Below are 13,441 nucleotides of genomic sequence, written 5' to 3' on the forward strand. Positions count from 1 at the left end.
AGCTGTCACTGTGAAGAGTAGGGAGAATATTACTGAAATCAATGAAAGCCTCTGCCATGCAAATGAGACCAGGATTTGGCCCATATGCTGTATTTACATGTCAATTACTTGTTTTCAATACTTTTCTACTGCTAAATCAGCAGAATTTGCTGTGTTTATTTGTTATGCCTGTGGTATTATCTTTATCTCAGTATGCTACATATGTGTCTTTCTGTATTATTGCCTGTTGTAACTACACCGTGATTTATATTCTACTGGTCTTTTCTCCCATTTTGCATTTGAAAACAATAAAAAAAAACACTTTTATTCTTTTTTATTAGCCTCATAAAAGCTGAGAAAAACACTGTGAAACAATCACTGCAAAGATTTTAGCTTGCCTTTAATAATGAATTCGCTTCTGCCAAACTCTCGCCCCTTTGGAGTTTGCTGTCGGTGAACATTTAAGCAATCAAGTCTTTGAGCATCAGTATACCCCTAAGCAGCCGCCAGCAGTGACAATTCTATGGAACCACAGCTGCAAGTTCAGCTGCTCTCCCCTGCTGGAACGAGGAGGGAGGGGGGCCGAAGGTGACACTTCAGGCACTGCCTGCCTGCCTGCCCACCCAAGGGTGAGGGGGAGGTTGGATATCTCTGGGAACAGCAGCACCTACTAATGCTGGGGGTAAATTGAGCCTTTCCAATTTACTTCCTCCCAAATGTATGAGCTCAGTGACATACTGCACCTCTGTTATGTACTCAGTCAAAGCTCTGCAGCCAGGATGAATTTCCCTCAGTTTTTCTAGCTAAATGTATTTATTCATTGATTTTAACACAGTTATAATCATACACGGAAGGAAAAAATCAATAGTTCAAAACAAGAGATACTATTACTGCAACTAATAATATTTCCAACATGAGAGAAATATTAACCATTCTACATATATTTCATGTTACACATAAACTCCTACTGCTCCTGTCCAGTATATGAGACAAAGAGATTGGTCCAAGACACAGTGTTCAGCTCTGGAGCTGAATTCATCCAAAATTCAGAGGGGTTTAGGGTTTTGATTTGGCCCCTTTTACATTCAACTTTGAGGTTCAGCTCCAAACTACCAAACAGGTCATAGATGTTCAATCGAGATGTAAGCAGGCCTCTTTCCCAATCTACTTTAAAAACCCAGTGCACAACTACGTAACATCAAAGACCACCCCTTCCCTGGGGTTTGGCTTTGTTAACCAAGAAATCAACAATAAAATAACAACACAGGCTATGTCTACACTATGGACTATGTCTACACTATCTCCCATGTAGCTGCTCTATGCCAGCGGGTGAGAGCTCTCCCATCAGCATAATTAAACCACCCCCAACGAGCAGCATTAGCTATATCGGCAGGAGAGCCTCTCCTGTGGACGTAGCACTATCCACACCGGCGCTTTTGCCGGTGAAACGTATGTCAGTCGGGGTTGGGTTTTTTTCACATCCCTGACTGACAAAAGTTTTACTGACAAATGTGCTAGTGTAGACATAGCCTTAGCTAAAATTTTCCCCTCTGTTTGGCTGCTCCTGGGGTTTCTCCCTTAGGATTACCCAGCCCCATACCTCTAGCAAGAAACTAGTTCAGATTACATGACCATTTAGTCATTGGTCTCTCTCTAGTGAAGCTCTCAGTGAGGGTGCCCGTTAACATCAATTGCAGTGATGCTTTCAGTGTTACAGACACTTGTCTATGGAGATCTGGACCAACAACTCATTTCACAAGAGGAATGTTCCATGAAGGCATACTATACAGGCAGGCCTGAGATTAGCTCTACAGAAATGTTTGGAGGAATTTGGGCCCTTAGTCCTATGTAACACCCACTGATGGCAGCGTGAGTTACACGTAGAAATCAAGCACTCAGTATGCCCCTTAAAACTGGTAATTATTCATTAGCCATTAATTATTGATCTTGTTGTGTTGTTATTGTTATTCTGGCAAGAGGGATAATGCTAATCATATTTCTCCTGCCATACTAATACTTCTATTGCACCCATGTTTAGAATACTGAGCTAATCATATAAGGGTATCTGAGGCCAGTGTTTCTGATCAAGCAAAATCCCCGGAAGAGTGATTTAAGTTCTAATTCACATATATCTTCCCTTACATTTAACATGTACAATATATATGTCCACATATTTAATAACCTCACTGGATCTCATTCCATATAATCCTTTTTTTTTAATCTTTGTTTTTAATTCATCTAGCTTCAGAACCTCACTTTGTAACCTAAGTTTATCTTCAGGCCTGTAACATCTCCAGATTAATTAACTGCTTCCAGAGCTTTTGGTGGGACACACAGAGATTCTGACTAGCACAGTAATATGTCATCTGAAAAAAAAAGTGAGACATAATTTCAATATTTCCCATCTGACTGTCATACATTAAAGTACTTTTCCTGAAGGATGAAGCCAATGTTTAGAATAGAAGAACACAAAGATATAAAGAAAGAGGACCTTGACTGGCCCTTAAGAAGGCTGAGATACATCGTTTTACTAAATATGATAACACAGAATTAAGATGAAATCTTATCCCTTTACAGGCCAGAGATGCAAAAAGGGGTGGAAGTGCAGAGTGGAGCAGCACTACCCATGTATCTGGTTCAAGCGACATCTCTTATTTCACACTAGGATGGTTCAGGTTAGACCAGGGGTGGGGTGGGGGTTAAGGAGGATATGCTATTAGGTGCACCATTCTCTGAAAAGAAGCAGCATACATCTTTGATTGTTTTGTACTGCTGAACACACCATGAACACTTGCCCACTGTGGGGCTTGCCTTCAGTCATTAACCCATCCTTGGGGCAATGATGTGCCACAGGGCATGGTAGCAGGGCTCCCTTGTTGTACTCCTTTAATATTAGAACCCAGTTGTTTGACCCACACCATGTGTGGCAGAGACCCTTTGCGAGTGAACTGTCCCCATCTGCACAGAAAGTGCGGATACAGCCATCTTCATGGCACCATCCATCTTCTAGCCTCAGAACTGGAATCTCCTCTGTGCAGGAGGGGTCTCTCTACGGTTCTGGATCCATGGAGAAGAGGATGGGACTGGGGGGATGCACATCATCCTCTCCAACAATCCCATGGGGAATATCCCTCCTCCCCCAACCAAGAATTTGGAGTAAACTGATCAAGGAGAACTTCACAATGTTTTCCTACCGTAACCTGTGGGAGGGGACAACCTGTATCTTAGGTGGGAATCTTGCCCTTTTTGGGTGTATTGTGGAGGGAGATGGCTTCCTACACACCTCAACCCAGGGCAGAATTTGGCCATAGCCTACAACAGTATAGTTCATACTCTTCAGGGAAAATTCATATATTAAAAAAACACAACAAGTTCTCACCACTACCTTACTAATAATCCTTTTGATTATGAACAAACCCATTGTGTTTATCACCTTCTGTGCTGCTGTTTATTTGTTAACTAAATTTTGTTCAGCTTGGAGTGAAAAACTAGACTAGTCAGGTCACGTATTTCTAGTCAGTTTTACTTTCAGATTCTTGCGCAGTAACACAGACTGCACCCCCCTCACCCCCTCAGCTGAAGATCACCCAGCATGGGACAATGGGTCCCTGAAAAATATAGGGCTGGTAGAGCTGATTCCCACACGTCCTTTCTGGCAGCCTATTTGACCAAGGCCTTTCAAGGGCCAAGAAAAACCCTATTTAGCTACCCCACTTGCCACTTTTGGCCACACAGACTTTTGAAAGTGCTGGCTATGTGACTGGCAAAGGTAATTACACAATAAATCAGAATCAGAACCACGATTAAAACCAAGACTGAAAAATGCACGCCAAATCCACTGGAGCAGAGTGCTTCCCAAGTAACTCATGTGAGGAGGCATGTGATTGGGTGTTCACCCCACGCAGGATTAGAAGGGGTTAAGGTTGCCAGGTAGGCCAATTAACTGTCCAGGCTGCACCTGGAGGAGTAGCCAGGGAGCAGGGAGTTGATTAAGGAGGCTCAGTGGGGCAGGAATAGGTGGGGCCAAAAAGCCCAGGAGCTGAGAACAGATAAGGCTGCTGGGAAAGGCTACAGGAAGGCAAGCAGCAGTCACTCCATGGGAAGAAGGAGTTGGCACTCCCACAGAAGGAGCAGGGGAGCAGGAAGAGTCCAGGGAAGGAGCAGTGGAGGTAAGAGCCCAGAACTGCTGAGCTGAGGGTCCCTGGACTGGAACCCAGAATAGAGGGTGGGCCCGGGTTCCCCTACTGGCCACTGGGGAAGTGGCATTATCAGGGCAGCATAGGAGAAGACTGCCTGGGACTGTTTGCCAAGAAAAACTTTGGGGTACCCCGGAAGGGGGAAACATGGCTGGTGACCCGGCCAGAGGGCCAAGTCATGAAGAGGATGCTACGGTTCCTAGAGTGAGGTGGGTCTGCAGGCTGAGAAGACAATGGAAGAGGCACCACCTGAAGAGGGCACACCAACTGGCAGAGCTAATCCCCAGGATGGCCAGCAGGAGGAGCCACTGTGGTGAGTGGACCCCATGACAAGTGACTAGTTTTAGTTGTTTTGCAGGTTGAATTCCTCTCCTGTGTGTAGCCTAGTGACCATTCGAACAATGAGGTTCCCAAACACTCCACATAACTGATGAGTGTGTTTTCCACTTCAGCCACATCCCACTTCACCTTTGTAAAGTGCTTTTAGATCTACAGATGACCAGCGCTATTGTGAGCTTGGTATAATTATGATCTGTTTTTCTGAATTATTATTCTACATAGGATCTAGTATTTTGGAAACACTGTAGCATGAGGCTTCAATTTGAGTGTGTGTTCAAGCATCTGAGATCTATGTAAGACTCTCTCCTCTGCCATGTGGCAAGAGCTCTTAACAGTAAACCAGCCTGATCCACGCCCTGTGCGTTAAACTGTTCCAGTTGGAATCCAAATTGGTTTGCCCTCCTTTCAAACCAGTCCTGGACTTATGAGGATGACTTCCCATTCCACTATTGGGACCGTCCTGATGGAAGTTGACTGGGATGTGAAACAGCTCTTGGAACCCGCCTTTATCACAAGGACAGCAGTCGTGAAGAAAGACCTATCGTAACTGCGTGGAGTTCTGCACCTGCAGCCCATCCTAGCTGAAAAGCGGGGATGGGGCAGCTGGTGCTGGGGTGAACCCCACACCATGGCATTTACTGCCCTAGGGAGGCGCCTAGACTCATGAAAAGACAAAGCCCAACCCCGGCAAGGGGAGCTACACTTTGGGCAGGCATGGACACGCTGTCTGCGTGCTCTGAGGAGAAGTGAAACCAAGATGCTAAGCAAGGAGCTTGGGGCCCCGCCCAGCAATGTCCAGGGAACCCACGTGGCCTGGCCAAGCGGCTGCACTGCGGTGCCCCTCAGCACTTTGTTGACCTGCAGTAACCAACTCCCACCACCAGGGGGAAGTTCTCCCCTCTTTCCTGCTGCAGGGACCTTGTGGCCGCTCCCTCCACTCCCTTTTACTCTATGGCTCTCTCAGAATCCCCCCCCCCCAGCCATCTACGCAGCGGCCTGTGCGTGAATGGAACAAGGAGAGCTTCGGTCTCCCCTACCTTGGGGGCGGAGATTGGGGCTTGACAAGGCCCCGCCCTGGCGCGGTGCCCTCGGAATTGTTCCCCGACAGGGCGTTCGCAGCCGGTGCCCGGAACTTTGTTCGCGGGCGGCGGGGCGGGCGGAAGGTTTTGGCGCACGGGCCAGACCAGTCTGTGCCGGGAGGGGGAGTTATGCCGGGCTGGGGGCAGCTGCTGTGCCGGGCGGGGGGGCGCCTGCTGGCGGGAGTTCCTGGCGGCCCAGTGCAGGGAGCGGCGGCGGCCGCTACCGGGAACAGGTGGGTGCGGAGCTGTGGGGAGGGGACGCAGCAGAGCCCCGCGGCCCGGGCTGCGGCCCCGGGCTCACTCCGGGGCGGCGGATTTGTTGTCTGGTTCCGTGCGCACGTGGACTGGCGCGCGCGGAGACCCAGACCCGCCCTCGCCGCCCCCAGCCTGAGCGGGGCGGGGGCTCGGGTGACCTGGGCTCTGGTGCCCGGGCTGCGGCCTGTGCCCGAGGGGTGCGCGTGTCCGTCCCTCGGGGCCCGCGCAGCCGGCCCGCAGCGTTCCCCAGAGGCTGCGGAGGTGCGCCGGAGCAGGGGGTGTTGGCAGCGCCCCGGGGCTTGGCCTCATCGGCTGTGGGTGCGGGTCGCGCCTTCTTTAAGGCCCTTCCTCTGCTGCAGCCCTCCCCCGTGTGGTTGTGACTAGCCACCACAGTTGCCAACTTTCACGCAGTAAATAAGCACCCCGACTTTCACAATAAGCCAAAAATCAACCTAATCCCATTGTAAAACAAGCCAATCCTTAAGACCCCCAACACTCTGTGTGACTAGATCTCCCAACCCCCCCCCCCCCCCCCCGCGTGCAGTCTGGGACTGTGGGGGGCCCGCTGTTCAACCCAACGCTCTTTCACCGCTTGCCGCCTCCTTGCCCCTGCCTCCCGGGAGCTGATCAAAAACAACAAGCTACAAGCCAAACAAGCTACAAGCCGAAAACTAGCTAACAGGCAACTCACAAGCCAGTTAACCCAAAAACAAGTCCAATTTCTGTGGTTTTTTTTTTTTTTTGGCAGGTTTGGCATGTCTGCTAGGGACTGACTTGTTACATGTTTGTACCTCTCCCTTGCCTGCCCCAGTAACAATGGGGTGGCTGGGGTTCCTACAAGCTAGCCCAGTACCAATAGCGAGGAATGATGTGTGTCCACACACCCCATGGTTAATACTGGGTCAGAACAAGTCACTGTTCTGGCACATGCTTTCTTTGCTTGGCTGTAATTGGTTGGACACGATGCTGTTTCGTAGCATGGACGGTATCCTCTTACCACGTCTGTGGAAATGGGTTGGCACAGTCCTTTCTTAGGCCCGCCAGAATGTGTTCCCTCCCTGCTACTGGGGCCACTCTGGGTATGTCTACACTGCAGTAAAATACTTGTGCTTGGCCCTTGTCAGCTGACTTGAACTCAAGCTGCAGAGGTATAAAATTGCACAGTAGGTGTTTGGATCAGGGTGGATTTGATTTAAATCACTAGTCGGGAAGACTCAATTTAATCATGGATTTCTACATAAAAGTGTGTTCTTGTTGGTTGGTATAACCTTAATACAAATTCTTCACAACTCCGAGGTAGATGTAGGTTTCATTTTTAGAAGGTACACACTTTACATTTTTAAAGTGATTTATTTTGAAAACTTTTCAGATTAGTTTTACAGCTATATGAGAAAATTGTTTGGTTATTTCATTTACCAAAGCTAATTGAAGAAGATATTTACGAAGTCACTGGGAGGTGAACTATCTTCAATTCAACATGTTAATCATTAATATTTGGAAGATTTTCTTGCCATCCTGTATTAGGAGAACATCACCAGACAGACATTTTAAATTGTTTTATTTAATTAAAACAACAACATTATGTATTTTGGATTTTTTTCTTCAACAGCAAACATAATATTTTAACCAAACAAGCATATGAATTTTTGAATTTAGTTAAACATTCAAATTTTTTAAAATCTGGTTTGTTTTTATTAAAATTGTTTTTAATTAAAATAGTTAAATGAAACATTTAAAAAAAAAAAAACCCCAAAATTAAATCAACTATGTCAGCCAAGTCAACAGGAGAAACTTAAAATATTGGCTTCTGCAGCTAACTCAGTCGTCTGCACCTTCATTTTCCTGTTTGTTCATAATCTGGAAATGAAAAACAAGCTTTCCTGCTTTTTCAGGACCCAAATGGTTTCTCAACTTGGAATGAATTAGTCCAAAGGAAGAAAATATTCTTTCTACACTGGCAGAAGAAGCTATGACTGTTAAAAGTGAGATGATCACTTCAACAGTCTCTGAATCCAAGTGCTTAAGTGACTTCCACAAGTTCACTGGTGTGACTTTCTTTAAAACATCATCAGCAAACATAGATTTCTTGAATGGTTCACCCTTAGCTCTGACATTTATTATAGTTGGCATTATGGAGGGATGATTGCTGGATGTCCATGTCATAGCCAACTCCTCTTCTTCAGCAGTTAAGGTTTGACCCTGCTACCGAGTATTGAGAATATTTCTAAGAAAATGAGCTGGATATAGTGCTTCCCCCATTTGTTTTTTTAATGCTTGTAATTTAACTCTGTCATGCATATTTCTCTTTAAGATCTCACTTAGTTCCTTCCATATTTCAACAGCATCAGCAATAAAACAGCTATTTCCCTGCATTTTGTTCAAGGCTACAGAAATAGGCTTCAGGGTACTCAGCATGTGTTCAACATTTCTCTTAAGCCCAATGTTGAGAACTTTGGCTGTGACTGTGGCATCTATTTTTTCACGATTTTGTTCACAAACTGTCATCAGATTAGGCCAATTCTTGATGTAGTACTCAAAACAGTCCACTACTGAGTTCCATCACATGTCTTGTGGGAGAATTAGTGTGGTTCCTCCCACTTTTTTTCAGAGCTGCTGCTGCAAAGTGGTTGCTACAGAAGTATTTTGCAATTTTAACAACATTAGCCTTTATTTCTGGAACACTGAAGTCTTTGGCTAGGAGGTGCATCAAATGAGCACTGCAAACGTATGTTAGCTTGGGACTCTCTTCTGAATAATTTCTTCTCATCTTGGATACATTTGCAGAATTGTCTGTGACCAAGCTGCGTACTAGACATTTGAATTTTTTCCCCCACAGTTTGTTATAGCTTTTACTGCTACTTCTTGTAAGTATTCTGCTGTGTGTGCATTTTCTGGTTAATCAATTGTTTCTGTAAGGAAGACATTCCCTTCTTCTGTTGTCACACAAGCACATACAGCAGGATCATTGTGGACATTGCTCCACCCATCAAGACTCAGGTTAACAATTTCATCCTCTAGACCTTTTGCACACTGCTCAATTTCTCTTTCATACTCTTTATCCAGCAATTTGCCTGCGACATCTGCTCTGTTGGGTGGACTGTATCCTGACTGAACCATGTTAATGAAGTGTGGGTTCTCAATCATACGGAAAGAAGAGTTTGTTGCATAAACAGACAGGTCATTTTTTCCATCAATTACCTCTTTTTGTAATCTGGTTCTTATCACAAACTTATCTATGGTTGTTTCTGGATGATGGAGACTTTTTTTTTTCTTTTTGCTACAGGTGATCTACTGTGGCTATGTGACATACATGATGTGACTGAAACACTGTCATTGGCAGATAACTCTGAAACTATAGAAAATGATGGTGATCTTGAAGGCGGAGAGTCTTCAGAATCCTGTATGTTGAGGATGGATTCTCCTAAACAAAATAAGTCAGTGCAGTTATTTAATTATTACCATACTACTCATTTAGTATTGCTCATTGCATTCACTGACACTCAGTACTACTTTAAAGGTGAAATTGTAAAAGGATGATCTGCCTATTTCAGCTATTTATTTTTTATCACGACTTCACCTAAAATGATAGTACCATAGAGTAACAACTATTTTTTTGCTCAAACATGAGAATTCAAAAATAATCCAGAAGGAAGACAGGCAGTCCTTAAGAAAGAAGTATGAAATAAAAAAGTTTACCAACCTGAAGATCTTGCATGTTCAGACATGTTTCTTTCATCATCTGCAGCTTCCTCCTGAGAAAGATCGCTTCTCATGATGTTGTTTCATTCGGGCAATGAGGCATTGCATTTCTTTGTTGCACTGTTGGCATATTCCACGTTTGCCTGTCTTACCCACAGGTAGAGGAACTTCATTAAAATATTCCCAAATTGGGTCTCTTTTACGGTGTGCTGCCATTATAGGTTTTCCCTTCTAGTGAGAGAATGGCATGGTAGATCTCAAATCACTGAAGGCTACGCCCAGAAAGACCTCAAGACGTCTGGAATATGCTGGCCAAACAGTTTTACTTTTGTTTCTACTGCCCGTCCCTCCCTTCTCACATTTATCTCCAGACTTCTTCTCCTTGTCCAGATCTATTCCTCTCCCAACAATCTTCTATTCATTGAACTTGTTGAAACTTTGCACTTTTAGAGAGGGGTAAGTATTAGAGAGAGGGACAATAGGGTTGAGGTCTGTTATTTCTCACCTCTATATATTTTTATTTATTTTTTGCTGTTAACAAGCATGTTATCTCTGGAGACCCAAAGCCACAGTTTTAGAACTGCAAAACTAAGCATCTCTGATGGTATCTTCTAGACTAAGCGCTGAGTACTGTTGGGTAGATAGAAAGATTAACCTAAATCTATGCAGAAGCCCCTGGAACCCCATAAGATTGGGTCCCTAATCCATGAACTATTGGAACTCATTTACATTCTTAAACATTACATGAATATATTCTCAAACTATAGAATTAGAATGTATAATCCCTATTCCATGATGAGATATCTTTGAGCTATAATGTGTCTTAATTACAATTATCTTTAAATAGTTTTTTTTCCTCAGAAAGCATTTTATCAAAAAAATCTTAAAAAAAAAAATAATAATAATAATTGATTTTTACCCAACCTGGTTTGGGTTCAGGCTGGAATCTGGGCTCTGGGACCCTGTCCCCTTGCAAAGTCCCAGAGCCCTGTCTCTTTTCCCAACCCCAAATCTCTACGCTGTAATTTTATAGCCTGAGTCAGCTGACTCTGGCCTGCTGTGGGTGTTTTATTGCAGTGTAGATGTACCCTTTGTGTGCATCCTTCCATGCTGAGGCAGTATGAGGTAATTGCCCTGATTTTCATACTATAGTAACACACAGGTAACAATCTTCTCAGTTACCATCCACTCAAGGACATCACTGGTTTTTAAGAATATCCCTATTTTGTTTGTAATATGAGGAAGTACTGATGGAGCAACCCTCGAATTTCACAGGAGGTCTAAGGAATTCATCAGTTTGACTTTAAAGTAGGATATGGAACCAAGACTGGCGTATCAGTGGTTGGATTTTTTTGGCAGTGAATCAGGGTAAATGCAACTTGAGGAGTATGAGAGGTTGTTGCTTTCATTGCTATCTGTATGCCCATGATCATCTATCTGCATGGTCTCCTCCACCATTGTATGTCAGTATATCGGACATCCTGACATCACTCTTCCATGAAAATCAGATTCTACAATTTCATTATTTTTCCCAGTGCATGGCCTTTATAGGAACCTGAATATCCCTAAAGCAAACAGGCTGCGACTTAATCTTGTTAAAATGGAAGCAATGCTTGACATGGGGAAGAATATAAAGAAGTGGGCTGAAGCAGTGTCTGCACTAAAGATTGAGGCTGTGGGCTTTGTTTTGCATAAACAGTTCAGTCTGCAGGTCCATCTGGAGCTGTCACTAATTCTGGATTTTCAAGAAGCCAGAGTGGTCTATAGTGCCACTTACGTGTGGCTGATCAAGAGGCTATGGTTTTATCCTCACTAGAAAAAATGTATGTTCTTACCATGTTAGCTAGCACATGATAAAATCCTAGTGAACACAACACAAGGCACTTCTAGTTTTCACATGTTTTAGCAGGTTGTGAGGTAAACACCAAAGGGATGCCTTGATAACATGTTAAAATTAGAACTGCCGTGTCTTCACTAGGATTTTACCTCATGTTAGTTACCATGTGTTAGCTAACTTGTGATAAGGACACACCTTTTTTCTTAGTGAAGACAAAGCTTATGATTGCTTCTCTCTGATACATACTTTGCAACAGTTATTCAGGCTTCGGTTGCCTCCATCTTGGATTGTGGTAATATCCTCTATATGAAGGCCACCTCGAAGTCTTTAATCTGGTACAAAGCACAGTTGCCTGCTTCCTGATTCTGTGGTATCTTCTATGAGTACATAGTGATTGTGACTCAGTCTTTGTTCTGAGCTCCTGTTTGGTTCTGGGTGCAAGTAAGGTAGAGTTGATGTCCTTCAGAGCCCCAAATGGTGTGGTTCCTGGTTACCAGAGAAGCAGTCCCTTGCTTTATTCTCTGTCAAGGCAGTTGAGAGGGGCTGATGTGCTGGTTGAGAGTTCCTGGGTTTAAAAACCTCTCTTGAGGTTGATAATGAAATCTGGCAGTGGCTTTCTCAGCTCGAAATTTTCCATTTTGGAATTTGCTTCTTTGGTTATCCACTAGTTCCTGAGATTGGTGAGCTCTAGTGTGTAGGATAAAAGACCCATTTATTTGTTTTAGCATGTGGTTGATTGCTCCTATTGATTCTATTTTTGACTTTTATTTGTGTTTAGTAAATTAAATGTAAGTTTATCTGAAGGCTGATGATCAGGGTGGGATAGTTTGAGTGCCATCACTTGAGCATGATTTATTAATGATTTTTAATTCTTTTGTAATCTTTGTGATGAGATGCAGTAGTAAAAGGCATTATATATATTAATAAGCAACAACAACTCCGCCCCCCCCCCCTTTTTTTTTAACTTGGTAGGGGTCCCTGGTGCTTTATAGTCAGGCATATTAATAGCACCACCTGGTGGGATGAACATCTTTCTGAAGAGAACACCCAGTTCCTTAAGCAGGTAACAGCAGAAGAATACAGAGCTCAAACAGCCAGCAAACTGTGTCCACTGAAAGATGAACCCTGGCCACTGCACTCATGGGAACCAGGTTAGTATATGAACAGATGCAGCTCTGGCTGTAGTTGTCATGGGGTTGTTACAGTATACAAATGATATCGGACTGGTGTCATATAAATTTCTTCTTTGTTACCTTAGTTTCTTTACCTCTACAAGGACCAAAGTACTTCTTTGGTCTTCAAGTTCCTCTCTTATTTCTGAGGATCTTCTCATTCAATTTCAACACATTTATCATCACTTTCCAGCCATCGCCCCTTCAAAACCTGTCTTGCTTCCGTACCCTTGGAATATGACTGTCATGAACACATCAAAGGGTACCACGTAATTAGCTGTCGTTGATTGATGTGAACGACTTCATTCCAAAATCAGGGACTTTGGCTCAGTAACATTCCTGATCCATAAGGGACTACAGATTGACTCCCAGTCACTGCATAGAAGAGAGCATACTAGGTAGCATAGCTTGTGTGTTTAAAGTCCCACAGTGTCCACAGGAACCCTTTGACACCCAGTCTTAGACGAACGCATTTTATTTTCTAGATTTTTTTTTTTTTTGATGGTTTAGTTAATTAGCTTATTGTTGCAGCAGTGATGCTGACCAAGACTTTAGTGGTGCCTCTGGTAAAATATAGCCTCTGGCATTGCAGATGACGACTTCATATACTTAGAATGGCCACTAAGTGACTGATACAATATGTAAATATTGTATAACACATTTGGAAATGCTTTTTTTCCCCCCACACATTTGAAATATTTATTTCTTAAATATTCCTCTTGTGGATTCTGTGTTCCAAGCTAAAGACCTAAGCATCTGAACCTTTAATGGGATAGATTTGTTATACAGTGGCTGAGAATAAAATAAAAACTTAAATATTTGCTGGGGGGGGAACCTAGTGAAATGTTTCTCACGTAACACTTAATTTTTGTTTTAGATATTCAT

The 13,441-nt window shown here is 43.7% G+C and overlaps 1 protein-coding gene across 3 annotated transcripts in view; it reads left to right on the plus strand.

Annotated features, from left to right (window-relative positions):
• The first annotated feature begins 5,433 nt into the window (after positions 1 to 5,433).
• Positions 5,434 to 13,441, plus strand: part of MRPL3 (mitochondrial ribosomal protein L3) — a 59,058-nt gene continuing 51,050 nt past the window's right edge. Inside the window, exons 1-2 of one of the 3 annotated variants that reach the window (XM_043540818.1) lie at positions 5,434 to 5,512; positions 12,357 to 12,535. In XM_043540818.1, the coding sequence (XP_043396753.1) occupies positions 5,466 to 5,512; positions 12,357 to 12,535 (226 nt within the window). In that variant the 5' untranslated portion in view covers positions 5,434 to 5,465. Of the gene's footprint in view, positions 5,827 to 9,137; positions 9,283 to 12,356; positions 12,536 to 13,441 lie in introns of those variants that run through there. The other 2 variants (XM_037890313.2, XM_027826739.3) reach the window with 2 other exon arrangements.

Source organism: Chelonia mydas, chromosome 2 (genome assembly GCF_015237465.2).
Source record: "Chelonia mydas isolate rCheMyd1 chromosome 2, rCheMyd1.pri.v2, whole genome shotgun sequence".
NCBI classification, from domain to species: Eukaryota; Metazoa; Chordata; order Testudines; family Cheloniidae; genus Chelonia; species Chelonia mydas.